Below are 23,282 nucleotides of genomic sequence, written 5' to 3' on the forward strand. Positions count from 1 at the left end.
TCTTTAGGATCGATCACGTTTCAGGCATAGCAGTCTGTACTCTAACGCATTGTTTACCTCGTAGCATCATGCAATGATGAAACATAGCAAATCACTCGTCTTCATGGAGATGGACACTGCACAGACTACAATTAACCCTTGGGATGTTTCAGAGAGATGGCAACTGGGGATAGTCTTATCATCTTTGCTACAAACTTTGCAACACTTCTGCCGTTCAGGCAAACGGCTGACAATAGGCATGTTTTGATTTGCGGGGTTGATGTATGAGGCAAGCAAGACGGTGGACTCGACCTCTCTCACACTGCAGGGCTGCAATCGCCCACTATAGCCACCAATGAGTGATGGGTGAGCTTACTACCGGGTTGTGCATGCTTGAAGCATATGTATGCATTTACTAGAGCCACATCCATGAGGTAACATGCCAGGTATATCCACCATCTATGGTTTTTACGCCCAGTGTGGTAATACTTCTGGTTCGATACCTTCCATGAACCTGCGATAATTGTACAGTGACACTGGCACTTGCCGCTGCTCTTCCCCATCACCAATAACCATGCAGGGGTGGATATACCGGTACAGTATTCAGGATAAATATCTGTGCATTACTCTCCTGGTAAGTGGTGCTTTTGAGACGAGAATCTGATCTGATGGTAGCTTTCATCTCGCCCATAGTTGTGTCCACAAAATGACTGCACAAACTCCATTGTTATGCGTTTCACAACAGCTGCTATCTCCCGTCATCATGTACCTTATACTTCAGTCCCAAGTATATTGTGAAACTGTTATGAATAGGCTTATGCGGTAGATGATGCTTAATTTAGACCACCCTTTAAAGCGCACCATGCCCTCGTCAATGGAGATAAGACTCTCTACCCATCCTGTATTTTTTAACGCATTCATCCACGATGGGCTCCATCCATGGGTTAACATGGGTTAACTTAACAAAGGACATCCTCCTCGCACCGACACTTACAACGAGCCTCATCAAGATCTCGATGTGGATCATTCTCTGGGTCAGCCAAGTGAAAATACCACATATATTAGCTTCTTTAAGTGACCATGGGTCGATCATCACGATGAAAATGCCAAGGTTTCTCAGAAATGGATCGCTTGACCAATAATCCTTGAGGGCTGACTTGCAGTAAATGCCCGTAAGGCCTAGCTGCATCTCTCTGTAGTCTGTATTACGCCAGTTTTTATCAATCTTTTTAGCGATATAATTCTGGTGGTACATGGCATATTTGTTGCTCTTGTATTTTGCCAATCTAATGTATGGGAGGTATAAACTAAAAAAGTACTTGATCTCACTGGAGTGGGTCAGCAAGGTGAACGTCAGGCAGGGGCACGTCTGACATACACTAGTCTGGTGAGGTGTCGTCCTTTGCCAACACAGTAGCTATGTCATCCTCATCATTGAAGTTGCCACCGGCATACTCTCTCTCATAGAAATCGTCATGCTTTGCTGCGTCCTCACCCACCTCTGATACATCCTCCTCAGCCGTCAAATCACCATTATTGGGACGTCCCGCATAAAACTCCATTCTAGCCGCATCCAATATCATCTCTGGCTGATAATCTTGAGAACTGTCCTCACATCACATCCTATGGACAACTTTTTAGGAGGTGACATGGTGGCAGACAACAAAACTGTGAGAGCAGGTGACATGCCAGGAACTGGTGATGGTTGGACACTGTAGCTTCCACTCTACTGACCACTTGGCTGTGAATTAAGACCCTCCCGTTGCAAGATAATGGTTCATGGGTGTCAGTAGAGGTAGTAGTCTCTCTCGAGCCCCCAGAGGATCTGGGGAAGCACCACAGGTAGATGTCTCAGCATCACTCTCGACCAGCGCATGATCGGTTTTACATACTTTTGGGTTTGTCAGCCTTCAAGGCAAATGACTTCTCCATGTGCGGGAGCATTTCTTCCCTGTCTTCTTCTGCTTAGGGGAACTCATGTACTGATCACCGCTACTGCCACCCAGTGACTCTGCAGCATGCATGACTGCTTAAGTCATTTGCTCACCTTCAAGAAGCTCTTCCCGTCAGTTAGACTCATGTCGGTGACTTAGGCAATGGGCCAGTTTCAAAGACATAGGTGCCAATATATTCAGCCACCTGTTATTATAATGGACCTAACGCAATCAGTCCACCAACTGGCGCTGACATTCCTACTTGTCATGTAAATTGCCTGTCCCTACCATTTATCATACTAACAATACTCACATGTATTAAAATGCAAATCACTCTACCAGTTGGCATAACAAAGGCAGTCTTATTAGCATCTGAACTGGTGTCAGCTAACATTCCTTGTTCTCAGCAAGTTGCAGTATGCACCTCTGGGGGGGGAGGGGGGTGGGGGGTACTTGCTCTGAGAAGTGGTAGGGGTGTGCGGCCAACGTAAAAAACCCGGGGCCCATTTTAGACCTAAAATCTTGTTAATTTAGGACCCCATTTTAGACCGTATGACCTTTGACCCAGGTCAAAAGTAATAGTGTCAAATTTGCAAAAACGTAATTGGGTAAAAAGCAAGCATTTGCATGACCGAGTTACCAGCAGAGCCTACCACTATATAATCCTGCATTTACGGCTATGTTGTTGCTGGCCAAGCCATGATTTCCCAAAAACGTTTTTTTGAAATACTAAAAACTTTGAGTGAAAGAAATTATCTTTCACCCTCACCAAAGTTTTGTCCAGCTTCTGAAGTTATCAGTTATCTGCAGTTACAGTCTGACTGGTGATTTTTAAAATTCAAAACTACAAGAAGCCTCGCCGTTCGTCCATAAGGCACTGCTAGTTTTCCCCATGGTTGACCTGTAATGCATGATAGTAGAAGTAGAGCCACTTTGTTTCGATATTTTCTATTGGGCAAAATTCTTCCATATATGGACTTCTGACCAATTAATGACAGTGTTTTAAAACAAAGTCTGTATTTACTTTGGCTAAAGCCAGGGGGTCTCTATAATGGTTCCCCTGCCACACAAAAATATATCGATGCTTATTGAGTGCAGATCAAAACCCTGCTAGGAAGACGGGAACTGACAGTTGGAATTTGTTGTGTGGCACTCAAAAATCAACCCCATTTTAGACCCGGTTTACTGTGAATTGATACCCCCATTTTAGACCAAGTTGCTGAAATACCCACCCCATTGGGTGGCACGTTTACATATAATTGGCAAGTAATGGAAGTACCCCGTACCCCCGGGATGCACCTGCTACCCCATTGCCCCAAGTTCCCTGTTCAGTACGGGTTGGAAACCCATACTATTAACATAATGTCTCTTCTCAATCCAGCAGGGCATACAGAGCAACCAAGTGGTTGACATTAACCTGTTGTGACGGATTGCCAATGTGCAATAAAGGACATGTTCGGTATACAAACAGTGCTTCATCGGCTTGTATGGGTTACAGCCGTTGCCTTGCAGGTGATACCCAACCAAGGAGGATACCGCGACATTGGCACTATAGGCATTATCGGATAATATTATCTAAGTTATCTAAGTTAGAGTCTAATATTAGACGAGTGGGGAAGAGGCAGAAGCCCGACATGCTGTTTTATCGGATAATATCCGATAAAATCGATAATATTGTCTAAAATCTAAGTTAGAGTCTAATATTAGACGAGTGGGGAAGAGGCAGAAGCCCGACATGCTGTTTTATCGGATAATATCCGATAATATCGATAATATTGTCTAAAATCTAAGTTAGAGTCTAATATTAGACGAGTGGGGAAGGGGCAGATGCCCGACATGCTGTTTTATCGGATAATATCCGATAAAATCGATAATATCGTCTAAAATCTAAGTTAGAGTCTTATATTAGACTTGTGGGGAAGGGGCAGATGCCCGACATGCTGTTTTATTGGATAATATCCGATAAAATCGATAATATTGTCTAAAATCTAAGTTAGAGTCTAATATTAGACGAGTGGGGAAGAAGCAGATGCCCGACATGCTGTTTTAGCGGATAATATCCGATAAAATCGATAATATCGTCTAAAATCTAAGTTAGAGTCTAATATTAGACGAGTGGGGAAGAGGCAGATGCCCGACATGCTCTTTATTGGATAATATATTGGCCACTTCACTCTCTGTCTAATATTAGACTCTAACTTAGATTTTAGACGATATTATCGATTTTATCCGATAATATCAGATAAAACAGCATGTCGGGCATCAGCCATACCTCACTCGTCTAATATTAGACAATAACATCTAAGTTAGAGTCTAATATTAGACGAGTAGGGAAGAGGCAGATGCCCAACATGCTGTTTTATCGGATAATATCCGATAAAATCGATAATATCGTCTAAAATCCAAGTTAGAGTCTAATATTAGAAGCAGATGGGTGGAAAATTCTGAAAACGCTGTTTTATCGGATAAAATCGATAATATTATCCCTATTAGATCACTTTGGTCTCATGTTTCTGGAACTCTCTAACTTAGAAATTTTAGACGATATTATCCGATAATAAAGAAAAAGCCTATGTCGCGCCTTCATGCAACCAAGACGGTCAAACAATGAGGATGCCAAAATTGCCAACGTTTGTCTTAATTGGCCTTACCGTTGGGCAAACATGGCTCGTTCAAATAACATGTCTAGCATGTCTACCATCAGCGGTAATGACAACACGTCATTGACACCTCAGTAGATGAAAACCCGGAATGTACTAACTAGCACCCCTACTTGAGTTGGCTCTACTACGTCTCAGCCTAGCCGAACACAAGTCTTTGTGTAGCCACCAACTCTGTGACCAATGGAAAAAATATTTGAAGCCATGTCCCTGAATTGCAAAGCCAAGACAGTATGTGGCATTGTACGGCCTGAACTTCCAGAGCCCTAGACAGCTGATAACGTCTGACACCTGAGCAGTAATCTTTACAATGTGATTACCCAGTTGGTAATAGGTAATTAACCTTGACATACCTGTATGCCAATCAGCCTGTGCATATCTGCTCCATAGCAGGAACTAGTAAACGTACTAAGCAAATGTTAGGCTACATTTTCCCGCTCAGGTTGCCATTTAAAGTGTTTTGCACAAAATTGATTGATGTTTTCTCGGATGCGTCGCTAAGTTTGAATTTTAAATTTTTGCTTACGTCCTGCTGAGCATTATCCCTTACTGAAAAATCGCGGCTGTCGGTCACCCAAATGCTGAAATCATGAGAATTTTCCTTGACAATGATGAAAAGGAGGAATTTGAAGGCTAATTTCCAGATGTAGACACAGTGAGTGACATCGACGTTGGCGAGATAAATGCAGAGCTACGGCAAATACTCAAGTTTGAGGACTTCAAACTGTAACCGGAAGTGCCTGATAACTTGCTTGGGATCCATAGTCATCTCATGATGTGACCCGTACTGCTATGAGACAAGGTTGATGAAATGCAGGCATTCATAGCAGTGAAAATTTTGATCGAAATTTTCTCCATGCCAGATGTAAATGACTACTGGTCAACCTAAGACAGATTACAAGTACCGGGGATCACAAAAGTAATGCCAAAGAACTGACATAAGAAGTATTTTCATGTCAATGATAATGAACTCAATGTGCCTGCTGGTGACCCCAACTGTGCATGATCGTATGTTCATTCTTAGGCTGTAGCCTGAACTAGATTAGCGTTGCCGTGTTAGTCATGCTTAGCCGCAAACTATAAAGTGCCAGAGAGTAGATTACGTCCAACTACACAAGCGGACATCACGGTGCTTTCCTGCCAAGTACGCTACAATTCAAGCCAAAAAAAACAGGTCAGATCTGTTTTCTGCACCTTCCCTGTCACAACTCCCTGTGAACCTGTTATGAAAGCAAAAGCCGTGCCTCGTCAGAAAACCTGTCCTCAGATGACCCAGAAGAGCATGTAGGGTAGCTACACTTACCGGTAGTATCATCACGTTGGGAGAATACAGGGTACACTTAAATGGCCCGAAATCCACTGGCTGCCAGCGCAATTCTCCTGGCTTCAGTGACTTTCGACCTGATTTTGATCTAGTTGTCTGCTATACTGCACTGTTATCTGTAAGTGAAATCATTTTAAAATCGGTATTAAAATCAGCTTCCTTGTTTGATTTTGAGGATAAATGTATCCCATAATACTCATCATCATATTTCTGTGGTGTAAATGTCAAAACAAGAGTTTCTTACAGATATTTTTCAATATTTCTAGGGTGATGGAGGCAAGTTTCAATTGAGCATTATTGGTGATGAAGAGTCAGAAGCAGCATTTTATGTCACACCCACTGGTACCATCATTAATAGAGCATATGCGTTGGTCAGAGTACGCAATTCTATGTACTTGGACTATGAGAGAAGAACTCAGTTTGACTTTCAGGTCAGTGGCATTTCCTTCTTTGCTCTAAATAGCTATGATATTGCTGTGTTTCTGAATCAAAGACAGCTTTAGATAATAAGTACATGCAGTGTGTGCAGATTTTCTCTTCCTATGATCATGATGTTGAATGAGACTGTCAACATTTGGCTTGAAGTCCCAGCTCAAAAAGGCCAGGGATCGGGATTAAAGGGACAAAGTCTGCCATTTTTCGTGAATTTTGTTTGATATGAGATACTACTTATATTGTTTGACACGTTGAAAGATTCTGAATGAATGGGTCACCATGCATATATTCGATCCCGGTTTTAGACACAATACATGAAAACATCGCAATAATGAATTAATGGTCATGGCCATTAATTAATTTTTGCCGTGGTTTCATTTAATTTGTCTTAAACCGGGGTCGAATATGTGCATGGTCACCCATTCATTCAGTATCTTTCAACATGTCAAATAATATAAGTAGTATCTCATATCAAACAAAATTCACGAAAAATAGCCGACTCTGTCCCTTTAATTAAGATATTAAGAAGATTATGAGATGTTCCCGTCTTTTGTTTTCCTTTACTATAATAATATGTTGCTAGATTTTTGGACTAAATTGTGGATTTCAATGTTTGAAATAGTCTGCAGTCTTCTATATGTGTTTGAAATAGTCTGCAGTCTTGAACATTATGTACTCTTCTACTTGTCCATCAATTTCTTCTGTCAAATCACGTTGAGCAAGTATCTATCAACTTACCAACCCTGACATCACATAAATTTTCATAGCTTAATCACTGTAAATAGTAGTGTCCATGTTCAGTTTTGTATTTCAACCAAATCTGCAATCAATAACGGCATGGATAGTCTCTCACAGTTCCCAGAAAGAAATCCAATCTTTGTGGATTTTTCATACTAGTTCTCTTTAGTGTGAATATTTATATAGCAAATGACAGTGATAATAAAAATAATCTCTGTTCTGCTGTCTGTCTTCTCAGGTATTTGCTGAAGAGACTGATTCTGAGGAAAAATTCAACAATACAGCTGATGTGACCGTTTGCTTAACTGACATGAATGATAATTCTCCAGTGTTTCATCCAGAAAACTACAACAGCACTATTGATGAACATTCTGATGTTGGAACATTTGTTGTACAACTAAATGTAAGTATTTACCTGCCCAATTTATTTCGGTTAAAAAAATGCAATAATACACACTGGAAATATATCTGGAAGTCAACAGTTTGGAACAACTACATGTGTAAACAAAGTTGGTAGACCGTAATGGCTGTCTTGCGCCAATATCAACAATTTATATTGGCTTATCACTGTCAGTCACTTGAAAATCAGCAAAATACACTTCAAATTAACGAAATCCTTACAAATTTCTCCATCTTGCATCTTGAAAACCTTAATCACGGGCTCCATCTTTAGCTAAAGTTCAATGTTCACATCACAATCAACTGGGTTGGCAAAACGCTTCAGTTTTCAATAAAATTTTCTCCAAAAATTTAAAATCTGCCATTTCTATCCCTGAGAGAGAAATAGCTTCAACGCATGGCATAACTGTCTTCTGTTTGTACAATGTGGAAAAGCTGTCAACATGTCTCTGTGGCGATAATTGGCGGAGCTGCAGACCTGATTAAATATTCATGAAAAATGCTAACCTCTACACAGAAAGTTTACATGAATTACTGGAAATTACCATCATTAGGCTTGATGATGTCATTATTTTCGTCCTTATACACGGTACAAAACAGCTATAGGGTTCAAAGGGTATGGAATAGTTTTATTTGCTCACGTGTTTACACACGTGGGCATATGTCGCAGCGATGTCTGTCTGTCTGTCTGTCTGTCCGTCTGTCTGTCTGTCTGTGTGTCTGTCTGTCTGTTGGTCCATTTTCTCAAAAACGGCTTATCAGATCAGAATCAAATCTGGTACATATATTCAGTTAGCAAATGGCAAGAACTGATTAGTTTTTGGTGGGTCTGGCTTGCATACTTTTTGCTCATTTGCATAATTAATGATTTTAGAAAAAATGGATATATATTAAAAACAACTACACAAAATTTGATGAGATTTGCTACAAATGTTGATCACACCAAGATATATCAGCAGTGGGAACCATTAAGGGTGACATGAAAGATAAATGCTAATTTGCATATTTAATGAACTTTCCTAACTAGGGATATATGTCTGATTTGACTTGATCAAAATTAACCAAACTTGGTATGTATATTAAAGATACTATGATTTAACATTATTGAAAGTCTTTAAGCGTTTTAATTTCAGCCAATTCCTAATTTGCATATTTCATGAACTTTGTTAAATATATATTTGAAATGACTGGACCAAAGTTGATGAAACTTGCTACATGTATTGAAGCCACTATGATACAACATTTTTGAAAGTCATTAAACATTTTTACTTCAGCCAATTCCGAATTTGCATATTTAATGAACTTTCCCAATTAGGGATATAAATCTTAATTAACTTGATTGTAGTTGTTGAAACTTACTATATACATCAAAGATACTGTGATATAACATTATTGAAAGTCAAAAGACATTTTTACTTCAGCCAAAACCTAATTTTAATATTAAATGAATTTTCATAATTAGGTATATTTATCTTAATGGACTTGATCAAAATTGATGAAACTTACTATGTATATTAAAGACTCTATAATTCAATATTATTGAAAGTCATCAAGCATTTTCTCTTCAGCCAATTCCTAATTTGCATATTTAATGAACTTTCCTAATTAGAGATATATGTCTGAATTGACTTGACCAAAGTTGACAAAATTTGCTACACATATTGCAGATACCATGATACAACATTACTGACAATCACTAAGCATTTTTACTAAAGCCACTTCCTAATTTACATATTTAATTAACTTTGCTTATTAGGGATATATACCGGGATTTACTTGATCAAAGTTGGCAAAACATGCTATGTACATTGATGATTATACCAGGTACTAGATCAAAACAATATCGAAAGTCATTTCACATTTTCATGTCAGCTTATTTATAATTTGCATATCTAATGAGCTTTCACAGCTCGGCATATATGGCTTGAAGGACTTGGCCAACGGTAATTACACTTGCTAGATAAAGTGGTGATACAATAAGAGCAGTAAAATTACTTTAATATTTTTATTTCAGCTAATTACATATTTGTATACTTCATGACCTTTTAGAATTAATCGGCGGTGATTATTGTTCATTATGTTGATCATAATTAATTTCAATGAAGTTGCAAACATGTGGCAAAGGTTCAAATTTACACATAACTTCAATATATAATGAAACACGTGAGCATTTACAGTTCATATCTGGTTCTTTCTGACTTCCACAATGCATAGCTAAGTGAGGCATACCACACAGAATGCACACTGTTGGTTTTTAGACCGAGGTTGCACTGAGAGCAAGATCTCAGTGCTGTGACAGTTTAAAGACAGACATGGCATGTTAAGGGTTAATATTATTTATGGTCCTCTATCCATTTCACCTGATGCTAGGCATGGTAACAAAAATAACAGGAACCATCTCAAGTATTTTGCCAGCACTGCAAACTTTGTGGTCAAAATACCATCATGAATACCTTCCATGAAGTTATGGCAATGTGTATGTTAATAGAGAGAGTGACATACCATTTCATTTTCCCATGAAAAGGTACTTCAGAAAATGCAGAACACTGAACATCTCAATTACATCACATGGCAATTTGCTAACATACATCATTAAATCATGCGCTATCCACACAAACTGGCATTTCTCAAAATCAGGACAATAATAAAGTTAGTTTCTATGTGAGCATTGAGAAGTGAAAAAAGTGATCATGAAGCCACTTGTGTATGCTACCTATATCTTGCATAGCTTCTGAATGATTGAGTCACATGTCACTGACAAATAGTGACATCACTAATGATGATACTCATAGAAAACAGTTACAACACCAACAGTACAGATAATGTCAATATCAACTGAGACTTTCCAACCATATATCGCTTTGCAGGACCAGCACAAGCATATCCAGATGTACTTAGAAAGATATCACAGGCTCACATCAATTACATAAGCATTAAATTTTACATGTTTGTACATTGAGTATCTCCTCACATTGCTACACGTGAAAGATCTTACCCTTATTGCATTAATTACCCCGTAGTTCCATTTTTGTTGTGCCTGTACATGTGACCCTCCTTTACCAAATAACTTAGCCTGGTCACAGTTGTGAATGTATCCTGTTCTGTGCTTGCATTTGAACAATACAGTAGCTTTCAGCATTCAATTTCTTGAGCAATTTGTAATTAACTCTAAAGACAATTATATTTTTCTTCTGTTAGATATTTGAAACAAATGTTTATAAGATTTCAGTTTTTCAACTGAAATGTTCACAAGATCTATTATTGTTGTATTTAATGGTTAAACCATGCCAAATGTGCATATGTTGAAATCCTCTGGGCACAGATCCAGTGTTAATGGACCTCCGTCTCACAATAACACAAAATAGCCTGCGCAAGTATTGACCCCAATTTCAGATTTCAGGTTACGTAGAAGTTTAACAAAATATAGACTGAGTGATCATAATTTGCGTGTTGAAATTGGTAGGAAATGTAAACCTCATTTACCTTTAAATGAAAGAATTTGCTTGAGATGTGATAGTAATGTAATAGATGATGAGTTTCACTTTTTATTCACATGCAAGTGTCATAATTCTGAGAGATTAATTTTGTGCCAGAAAAGCGAAACAGATTTTTCTATCACTATGAGTGTCGAAGAAAAAGTAGAAGAGATGAAAAAGATTATGGAACAGAATTTTCTAAACCTTGCTATATTTATAAGGAATTCTGGTGTTTGCTGACCCCTCCAGTAGCTACCTACAGTTAGCTATTTACAGTCAGAGTTATAAATTGTACTTCAATTCAATTTACTTGGATTTTAATATCCATTTGATGGTGTTCAGTTTTGGACATGTTGTTCTTTCATCTGAAATGTACCATACCACACTCTCTGTCAGTGTGTGTTGAGTAATAAAAGATTGATTGATTGATTGAACTACCGTATATAACAACCTTGATCTGTCCACAGATCTGATGTATCCGATCTAAAACAATAGTCGTGTGGTCTGTGCATATCTGACTCTTTCTACACAATTTTTGCAGAGCAGCAATATTCTGTTTCCATTTGTGAATGTGACTGATGATTGTTATTGTTTCTAGGCAACAGATGCAGATTCTGGGATATTTGGTGAAGTAACCTACTCACTGACAGGTGGATCAAGAGACCTGTGAGTTGAAACTACTTCCATTTCTTGTTATGTGTGACCAGCAAATTTTAACGAATGAAACTATGCCACCCTTAAACACAGCTCTTTCACCACACTTTGTACACCCCAATTTCCTGTACGCATGTCCATAGTCACTATTGATAACAGTGGGGTTGGACTAAACCATGGTGGTCAGAGTTTTAAAGTATGTCTTTCAGTGTGTAAAAGTTGGTGTGTCTGTGTGATTTAACCTTCCCTCATTCACTCCCCTAAGTCAAGAAACTCTTCAGTTTCTAATTAATATGTGTTATATGGTAGTTATTGCATCTGGCAAACCATTTTGAATGGCAGATAATGAAATAATTTATGCAACGTAAATCTTCTACAACATTGAACAATGTGACTAAGAGACTCAAACAACCTGATTAACATTCCTTAGCCATATACGAATGAGGTTGAAGTGTGAGAAAAAAACTCAGGTAAAATCCAAGTTCATTGACAGCAGAGAAGCAAAAACTTCGTCATGACATTCTTTTTTACCTAGAAAACTTTCCTGATAATGGTGAGTGGGCAACAAAGTCCTTGATAATTTTTTCCTGACACTAAAAATACCCATACAGTTAACCCAAATACATTTTAGCTCAAAAAGTCTTACACTTGTTTTTTTCTTATCAAGATTTAGAGTCTCATTTGTAAACTAATTCCTATTCTACATAGGTTTAATGTGGATCAAAAGTTTGGAAATGTTACTGTTGCCAATGCTGAAGATTTGGACCGTGAGACCTCACCAACATACCTTGTCATTGGGGCTTCTGGAGATGGTGGAGGTAGAACTACAACTACAGAAATTGTTGTTACATTACTTGATATCAATGATAATGCTCCAGAGTTCGTACAGCCAATCCCAGCTGGTTTCATCGCAGAAGGAATCAATTATACAGATGTGGTTCAAGTTCAGGTGAGGAAATGCACTGTAGCATGTATATTGAAAGTCTACTGGCATAGTCAAATGATATCATCAAATGATATCTTGCATGACACCGTGGATCGTTAACATAGTAACTGTTAATTTTGTCATGTGATGTACCAGTATGCTACAAATATGGAAATTTTCATAAATGAAGATAGTTACAATTTTTGCAAGGATCATAAAATTATGACAACAATGGTCTCCAACAAGAACAATATGTTTTACAGCTCAACATGATCAACAGTGTACTGATAGAACAATAGAGAGTGTCAAATCATCGTAAAATCATTGGAAAAGCATGACAATTGTATCAAAGTCTTTTATAATAAAACAGCAACTTACCAGTTGGATCGACCTCAATTACTGACGTCCTTGGAATTGAAATTTTTCTTGACTCTGAGGCTACACAGACAGTTTGTGAAAGTTTTTAAATGTTCATGGCAAAGCTTCTTAACAGGACAAAGAACAATACTGACTTAGACATTTACTTTGTGGAAGCAAAATATGAACTTTGAAACAGAGATATACACTGTACATTCCTGACACAGATTATCCAGAACATTTTGAAATTGTGTTTTTTTTACTTCAACATTGTACAATCTACGGTAAAGTAATACTTGCACTGTGCAAGATGTATAGTAAGCTCTGCTGTCCATAATATACAGTTCAATATGTACAAGTGACAGTCAATCTGTCATCTGTCAATATAACTCGTCGGCTTTCACAATTTTTCCTGACAAACTGCAGGTCTAATCACTTTGACGTTATTCGTCTCTAGGGATATATACTTAAACTGTAGTTTGTTCAAATTATTCTGAGAATAACGTTTAAAGCTTTAGAGAATGTTTTATGTAAGATTTTGTGAATTTATTTCTTTCTAATTTAATAATTTTAAGATTATTTTGTTAATTTCTAGGATAAAATCACTCATATTTTGTCAGATGACCATGAAATTTACATCTCAGTAATTTTCAGAAATTTGTTTTTTTCATGGTGGTCAAACTCTATTCTGCATACAAAACCAGTTGTCTGGAAACTAATTTGGTTGGTAGTTTTCTATTGATCATTCCATTCATATGTATACAAAGGATAATATGTGCTATAAATTTTAGACTACTGCTTTTCATCTTTAATCAAAAGATCATTTTCCCTGGTGCCAATTGTCTGATAACTGTTAAGTTTGATTTGTAGGTCTCTAAGGTATGCATATATTCACAGATATAAAAAAGATGGGGAAATTTACACACTGTATCAGAATTTCAAGTCACTTTTCTCAGTTGTAATATAAAGTCAGTCTTAAATAATTAAAAGTAACTGGAACAGTTGTTTCAGTCAGATTTGCATTTTGCTTTTAGGTAGTATTTTACTGAATCATTTCTTCCGCAAGTCATATTGCTGTTGATAACTTGTAATTTCAAATGATCAATATTAAGTGTACCGTATGTTTTATATAAATTGTTTCATTGCAGATTGAACAAGTTAATTTTCAAAAGTGTTATATGTTAAAGATTACAAGGAAGCTATATCAGCCACTGTGTAATACCTGTTTATGAGTTTCTATTAACTAGCATCAGCTATATTTCTGTTTCCTGTTACTTTTATTACCAAGTAAATACAATGGTTTCAATCGGGGACAATTTTGTCCACCAGCAGAAGTATCAACCCAGGGTAGAGAATACGATGGTTTCAATCGGGTTTGAACTCACAACATACGGTACCCAATCACCTAGCGCAGAAGCCACAGACAAAACCGCTCGGCCACATCCCCAATCTCAAAAAGATTGGTTCAATAACCGAACTGAGTAAAGAGTTGAGTAAAGAGTTGATTGATAGATTGGTGTATTTTGATTGATTGATTGATGTCCAAACTCATCATTCTTACCTTGTCTTTACTACATGTGTTCATTGTATTCTAGGCTACAGATGCTGATGACGGTTCAAATGCTGAAATAGTATATTCCATAATTGATGTTGAACCACGGGAGGATTCATTTGTTATTAACAATGCAACAGGATGGATTGGTGTGACAGATGCACTTGACTTTGATACATTACCAGAAAGATATGACGGTAAATACACACTGAAAGTACAGGCAGAAGATAGAGGAGAACCACCACTGAATGACACTACAGATGTCATTATCAATGTAGAGGTAAGGATTCCTATGTACAAATCGGATGTTATGGTCACTGTATGTTCATACAATTCAAAACTTGTGTTTCATATCTAACTTGTATCTAAAGCTTTTTTGTCTCTCAATGTCATTATGGTCAGGTGGTATCTAAATCGTGGCTACATGTACATGGTATCAAAATAACCAGTAGCTTTTCCTGTGTTTAGGTCAATTTCATTTTTTTTGGTCTATACCTCAGAGTATGTTGATATACACAGTATTCAGCTTGTCAACTCAGCCTCTACATGTTCAAATTGTGTTGTTATTGACAAGTGAATTCTTAGCTAGTCCAGACTACAATTCAAAATGTAAACAATAACAATGCAGTCTACATGTATGGATTCTATTTTAACAAACTGAGTGAGGGATGATTTTATATGCTTTTGAGGATAGAAAAAGAACCTGTGAGCAATGTACAAACAAAACTGTGAAAAAAATCATCAAAGCTAGCTATACAGTTACTGGTACTATGTTGTTAAAATCAATAAGCTGATTGTGTATGTCAGATGGAAATGAAATAAAAGGGTGGAGACTTTAGGTGAAGAAAATTTATTGTGCTTTCAAGCTCAACTAAAGGGGACTTTTAGGGATAACCTTGAATAAATTGAAAAAGATATTTTACAAAATATGCAGTAGGACCTTGAATATTGATTGTTGTTTGTGGAAAGGGTAACAGACTTTTTACATGCTTAGGTACCAGTCTGGAACACAATGCTTTCAGTAACTGAAGTAGACTCACAAGTTTTTTATTGTAAACACCACTTTTTATCTCTATTTCAAGATGGCAGTGTCGTGATGCTTCAGGTATCGATTCTTGTTCTACCCTTGTGCTAAGTCAAACAGACACATGTCAGTTTTTCAGCTCCGCTGTCAGCGACGCAGAGCTTATCAAATAGGTTGATTTTCTGTCATCCGTCAACAATTGAGGAGCTATATTGGCCATTAGGTCGCTTGTTTTGCAGTACGATCGTATATGGCCTTCTGGTGGTCATTTTTTGCTCACATGTTCACACATGCGAGCATATGTCGCAGCGATGTCTGTCTGTCTGTCTGTCTGTCTGTCTGTCTGTGTGCTCGATATCTCAAAAACAGCTTATCAGATCAGAATAAAATTGGGTACATAGATTCAGTTTGCAAATGGCAAGAACTGATTAGTTTTTGGTGGGTGTGGCTTGCTTACTTTTTGCTCATTTGCATAATTAATGATTTCAGAAAAAATGGCTATACATTGAGAACGACTACACACAATTGGATGAGACTTGCTACAAATGTTGATCACACCAAGATATATTAGCAGTGGGAACCATTAAGGGGTGACATGAAAGATAGTAGCTAATTTGCATATTTAATGAACTTTCCTTATTAGGGATATATATCTGATTTGACTCAATCAAAATTGACCAAACTTGGAATGTATATTGAAGATACTATGATTACACGTTATTGAAAGTTATTAAGCATTTTAACTTCAGCCAATTCCTAATTTGCACATTTAACGAACTTTGCTAATTACGGATATATATCTTAATTGACTGGACCAAAGTCGATGAAATTTGCTACTTATATTGAAGCTACTATGATACAATATTATTGAAATTCATTAATAAGCATTTTTACTTCAGCCAATTCATTATTTGCATATTTAATGAACTTTTCTAATTAGGGATATATATCTGAATTAACTTGATTGCAGTTGTTGAAACTTGCTATGTACACCAAAAATACCATGATGTAACACTATTGAAAGTCAAAAGACATTTTTACTTCAGCCAATTCGTAATTTGCATATTAAAAGATTTTTCCTAATTAGGGATATGTATCTGAATTGACTTGATCAAAATTGATGCAACTTGCTATGTACATTAAAGACACTATAATATAATATTATTAAAAGTTATGTAGCATTTTCTCTTCAGCCAATCCTAATTTGCATATTTAATGAACTTTCCTAATCAGTGATATATACCTTAAAGATTTTGTTTAATTTGAACCTTATTTGAACCTTATACTATTGTTAAGTAAAAAAGCCATAATACTCAAATAATTAAAAATTATTTTTGGTATTCATTTCTAAAATATTATATTTCATACTTAAAACACTCGAAATACCGGTCCTCAGAAAAAATCTGAATTCATATTGGCCGCAAAATGGTCACGTGACATGACGTCATGCGAGGCCATCAGTGCCGTGTGCAGTGACAGGGTTGCACTAGCGCTCGCCACATTCGCAAAATGCGACAGAGAGTTCTGGGTGGCGAATAAAATGTCTTCTTGGTTCGCCACGCTCATGAAAGTGTGGCGAACTGGCCTCAAACTAAAAGACCCCGGTCAAATTCTGGTGGACGATGCGATACTATCAGGTGATTAAATCAATGTGACAATACTCTCGCTCTCAGCGCCACGTAAGTTTACGATACCATACAATGGTTGCGTACTATGCGTTCTGTCTAGCCTAGGTACGCATTGCCGAACTCGGCAAGCCATAAAACTTTTTGTTTACCCTTTGAACCCAGTTTAGTACCATATAAGGACTAAAATAATGACATCATTCACCCTAACAGCAGAGAGATCCAGTACTTTATGCGAACTTTCAGAGAAGGGGTCAGTGGTTTACATGAATATTTAATCAGGTCGGCTGCCCCGCTGCACTCAACGAGAGTCGAGAGACTTTATGATAGCTTTTCTACAACTTAGACACAGAAGACGATTATATCATGTACAGCTATTGCTCTCTGAGTGATAGAAACGGTAGCTTTTATCTTTTTTTTGATAATATTCTATGGAAAAATCGAGCGATTTGCTAGCCAAGTTGATTGCGATTTAACTTAGCGTTGGATGGCAGCATTGCCATTGCATTGCGTGATGCTGAATGCTCCAGTCCCCGTGGTTGAGGTTTTCTTTCAATGTGCATGATGAAGAAATTTGTAAGATTTTAGTTATACTGAAGTGTATTCTGTTTATTTTCAAGTGACTTGCAATCGATAAGCTCATGCAAACTGTTGATATCGTGCCTTATCCAGCCTGTAGCGAGAGAGCTGTGACCTACTTTGTTTACAAATTTATGTGTTGTTACTGTTGACATCGTGACATATTTCCTACGTTGGGTCGTGTCTGACGTGTGTCTCTTGCATCTCCACAAGGTGACTGGATACCGTATTTTGTGAGTTTGAAGCCAATTGAAAACACTATTTTTTAACTTCAATAAACCGGGCATGAAACTTTTATCTCAATACTTTGTGGTTTCTTCCTATCTGAAGATTGCTTTTGGTATGCTTGTCAAAATACGTGATGCAACTTTGAAAACAGATTGACAAACACAGTATGACTGCGAGACACGATTAAATCAAGGTTGTGTCGATGTCACGAAATGTGTACGACGGTGTACAGTGTCTGGTTGGTATCAATGAGTCGGAGAGCCCGCGTACCTGACCCCTTCGGTGGAGATACACGAATCAACCTGACTCAATTACAAAATTAGTAATCCTGCGATACAAACAAATATGGTCAAGAGAAAAGAAACTTTCACAAATCGTTTAGTTGGTCTTTCAACAAGGAATGAAGGTTCAAGGAACTAACGCAGTGCGAATATCAGTAGTTATTTCCGGAACGCGTAAAGGTCGTTTGCTGTGCCAGTACCGTCTGATAACTTTAGAGAAGCAGATCAAAACTCCAGCAACGATGATTATATTCAGGTACATCACGGACAAAACGGCCCGGGGCCACTACAGCTGCAGGGGAGGTGATGATGACTAATTGTACCGGTAAACTTCCGACACAAATAGCGTGTATGTTCTGTGCATACAGCAGTGTAGGTTTATTTTACGTCCATGACACAGTGGACAACAACAAGGGAAATAAATAATCGTGGTTTCATCTTGTTGTTTATAACATAAATGCCAAAAATGATTTTTTAAGCGTTTTGAAAACAATGGGCATACGCAAGACATTTTAGTGCGATGCTGAGTTCAACGTGGCGCGTATACCGGGTTCTCTCTTCTCGTTACCCAGGCTTGTTAGTCAAGACTCGTATCGGCATCTGATGACAGACAGAGTTATGAATTCGAGTTTCACACAGCTGCTTTCAGAAAATTTCGTTTGGGCAAATTTATCATAAAATCGAAGGCCTAAATGATTCTTATTACTACCTATCTGTGTTTCCCACTCGTGAAGGCTCGGGTGAACTTGGGTCTGAAGGTATTTTGTCGCTTGGCCCATTGATCCGCAGGAGATACGCGCACCTCGCTGGCTCAAAACCTATACTGCCGTGGCTCTGAATTTCCTGAACAATAGTCGTGTACCGTAGAGCCCAAGACTCCCCATTATCATCTGAATCATACACTCCGAGTCCAAAAACTATCCCTTCATTCGCGCTCGCCGATTTTAAATTTGACGCCATTGTTGCTTGTGTATGTACAGCAGGAGGTATAGGTTGATATCCACAACGATTGCCTCACGTGACGTCACAGGTGAGGGCGTGGTTCAAACAGAGATTTTTCTTTCAAGCCGTGAATTTATAGCAAGATTGCATTTATTTATCAACAGAAATGACTAAAATGACACCAGCATTTGACACATGACTCCAATAAGAGATTATAGTAAAAAAATGAAAAATATTTTTTCAGAGGTAATATATGGACTTTAATTAACTTTACCAAAGTTGATGAAACTTGTCATGTACATTGAAGATAGTATGATACAACATTATTGAAAGTTATTAAGCAATTTAACTTCAGCCAATTTCTAATTTGCATATTTAATAAACTTTGCTAATTAGGGATATATATCTGAATTGACTGGACCAAAATTCATGAAACTTGCTACATATATTGAAGATTCTATGATGCAACATTATTGAAAATCATTAAGCATTTTTACTTCAGCCAATTCCTAATTTACATATTTAATGAACTTTCTTAATTAGGGATATTTATCTGAATTGACTAGACCAAAGTTGACGCAACTTCCAAAGTTGATGCAACTTGCTATATACATTAACGATACTATGATACAACATTATTGAAAGTCATTAAGCATTTTTACTAAAGCCAATTCCTAATTTACATATTTAATGAACTTTTCTTATTAGGGATATATACTGGGATTTACTTGATCAAAGTTGGCAAAACATGCTATATACAGTGATGATTATACCAGGTTAAAACAATATTGAAAGTCATTTCACATTTTCATGTCAGCTAATTTATAATTTGCATATCTAATGAGCTTTCACAGTTTGGTATATATGGCTTGAAGGACTTGGCCAAGGGTAATTACACTTGCTATATAAAGTGGTGATACAATGACAGCAGTCAAAGAAATTTAATAATTTTATTTAAGCTCATTACATATTTGTATACTTCATAGCCTTTTAGAATTAATGTGGTGAATATTCTTCATTATGTTGATCATAATACTTTCAGTGAAGTTGCAAACATGTGGCAAAGGTTCAAATTTACACATAACTGCAATATATAATGAAACACGTGAGCATTTTCAGTTCATATCTGGTAATTTTTGTGTGTCCAGAGCCGTAAGTCTAACATAAGCCATATTTCCAGGACCGTTTACTGTAAAAAAACTTAAGAATGGACTATGTAATCAATCTAAATATTATCACACTAGTCTAGTGAAAGTGGTTTTAAAATTGTTCCAAAATTTGCCTTCAAAATTGCACTGAGTTGTTATAACTGCAGTGAAAATCAAAGAGCTTTCACTGACCATAATAATAACACACACCAGGAAGTACACTGTGCAGTGCACTTCATATACAGACTCATATTACATCCCTGTGTACCGCTCTGAGTTACATTTTATCAAAGCTTAGAGTCAAATTGTCATTTAGACTCTTGTCCTTTCCTTTGAAAAGTTTGAAGTGATTTGACAAAATTCATGGTCCTCCAGGGATGTAAAAAATAGCCAGCAGTCGGCAAAAAACAACCAGCTGTCAGTTCAAATTTGCTAGCTATGAAAATTTAGTTTTAGTAAAAAATCAGGACATTTTGCACAAACTTAATGTGCAAATACACTACTCGTAACCACCTGTTCTTTTATGTTTGCCAACTGTAACCACAATTTTCTACATCCCAGTGGACCGCACAAAAGAGGTGTACATTCAATAGAGCTATAGGGGAGAAAGTTGTTGAAATGTACTTTTTGACCGATGTCAATGATGACCAGCATTGGCAAATCATCAGTGAATGCTGCCTGTAAAAGGTTTGTCAACACTAGTGAATTGACATGCACAAAGTAGGGTAAACAGCCATATCTTAACAATTATAGTGGAAGCCTACTGTGAAACAAGACTATCATGTGTCTGGTGTTTGCTGCAACTTAACTACAAGTACTGATACTGCAGTAAATTTTGGAAAAACTTTACAAACCAATACACAACTACAATAACGTTTAGATCCATTAATTTCATCATCCATTCTTAAACTGTTTTTACTGTAAATAGAACTTGGCACAAGGGCATAGTACCTTGAAGTACATAACCACTTCAATCGGTTAATGAGATATGATGCAATATGACTGCCTTGTGGCCGTTTTGTTTCAATTTTTATCAGGCTAAGAGCCATTACTCAGACATGCCAAGACCAATTTCTTTTGAACTTGAATTATATATATAATATATATAACCATGCTTACCAGTCACACATTCAAATTAGTGCATTATTTTGATTTCAATTCAGTTTACACATGTAATCAAATCACCTAAATTACAGATGATATCATTTTTAGAAGGACAATAGTCTTGATCTAGCTAATAATGAAACGTATGCTTTACAGGGTGTAAATGACAATGCTCCTTACTTCCTGGAATCTGAATATGTTGCACATATTACAGAAGAGTATACAGGTGGAAGTAAGTACAACAATTAATGCACCGGTACATGTACCTATTAGCCTCATCAGCTTTATCATTTTGCATTAACTAATACCAAAAAATGCCATCCAATCTTTGGAGAGATGTTTTGGATACCTATTATAAAGCCATAGTGTCTTTGAAAATGTTACTTTTCCAAGTCTTGATGCTGACTTGGGTCCAATAAATTCACATGCCACAACATATAATTCGCGGCAGCCATATTTGAGTTGCAACTCAAAAATTATTTAATTTTTAAAAAGTTGTACATTAATCACCAATGTTTAAACAATGTCCTGTTGTCACACTTCAATAAGCAGTTTGTACAGAAGTTGCATTGATTTCTAACTGTCTCATTAAGAAAATGCAATTATATATAATGCAATTATATATATATATATATATATATATATATATATATATATATATATATATATATATATATATATATATAATTATATATCGAAAATATAATTTCTGTTATGTAGCATAAGTTAAGTCATTAATCTTTTCAAATACTGTGTATACAAATTGAATCTTGTCAGATACATGTATTTATTATCAGACTTTCTTCTCATAATATCAAAAACAGTGACTTGGTCCCAGCGAGCTTTACATTTGTTAATCTTTGTCACACTCATTGATATTATTAACATAACATTTTTAAATGTCATCATCAGACTATGTCATCACAGTGAATGCTTATGACGACGATGCACCTCACAATCCATACCAATATGACAGCTATGTGGATTACAGAATCATCAGTGGATCCAACGACAAATTCAGCCTAGCCCCAACAAATGGAATACACAATAATAGCTACAGTAACATCTCTATTGCACTGGGTGTTGTTAACATGGATGTAGATCTTTATGGACTTCTCTATAACATGACACTTCGTGCAACTGATCGTGGCAATCCACAACGTGAAAGTGACTGCACAGTGATAGTCCATGTAAAAGATGTCAACAATAAGCCTCCAAGATTTGATGAGAGTTACGTCATAGAAATGGTGAAAGAAGGTAAGTTTACATTGCTTTCATCCAAGCTGGATTGATTGTTGATGCAGGCAGTATGTTTCATGTTTTTCACTATCATGTGTGATCTTAAGTTAAAGCCCGATAGCTGTGAATGTGTAATAAACCAATCTCAAAATATTCTGAGTTTTCCAAGAGTTTTCTTTGAATAAGACCCATTAGAGACTAAAAAAATGCATTGCACTTTCATAGTGGCATGTACATTTAAACGTTTTAACATGATTTTAAGTTTCCCACAATTTTCAAAAAAGTAATCATATGACAGAGAAAATGAAGATTACAACAACAAAATGTTTGCCATAATGTGTTGTGCATTCAAGTAAACGCCATCATTCTCATTCTCTTTTCTGGTATGATCACAAAGTTTATGTGCAGGAAATACTATTTTTTCCTACTATTCCTTGGGGGCGCCATTTTATGAGTGCGGCACCCTTTATTATTCATCCTCTTAAAACATGTAGACATGGTCCAAATCAGCTAGCAGTGATACTTCTGTACACAATCTTCAGTTTATAGCACATTTACACAAACCACCTTTGGTTTGAAAATAAAATCATCAAGATAATGCATAAAATTTTCAGCTATTGGGGCTTTAACTCTAAGGGTCACTTGGACACTCAGAGTATGCAATTCTACTTTGGTTTGA

The 23,282-nt window shown here is 36.8% G+C and overlaps 1 protein-coding gene across 1 annotated transcript in view; it reads left to right on the forward strand.

Moving 5' to 3' along the window:
* Positions 1 to 23,282, forward strand: part of LOC139122463 (cadherin-23-like) — a 192,033-nt gene that overhangs the window by 114,549 nt on the left and 54,202 nt on the right. The window contains exons 13-19 of the mRNA XM_070687855.1: positions 6,164 to 6,328; positions 7,309 to 7,473; positions 11,544 to 11,611; positions 12,308 to 12,548; positions 14,477 to 14,713; positions 21,521 to 21,596; positions 22,277 to 22,621. Coding sequence (XP_070543956.1) covers positions 6,164 to 6,328; positions 7,309 to 7,473; positions 11,544 to 11,611; positions 12,308 to 12,548; positions 14,477 to 14,713; positions 21,521 to 21,596; positions 22,277 to 22,621 — 1,297 coding nt within the window. The remainder of the gene's footprint in view (positions 1 to 6,163; positions 6,329 to 7,308; positions 7,474 to 11,543; positions 11,612 to 12,307; positions 12,549 to 14,476; positions 14,714 to 21,520; positions 21,597 to 22,276; positions 22,622 to 23,282) is intronic.

Source organism: Ptychodera flava, chromosome 22 (assembly GCF_041260155.1).
Source record: "Ptychodera flava strain L36383 chromosome 22, AS_Pfla_20210202, whole genome shotgun sequence".
NCBI lineage: Eukaryota > Metazoa > Hemichordata > Enteropneusta > Ptychoderidae > Ptychodera > Ptychodera flava.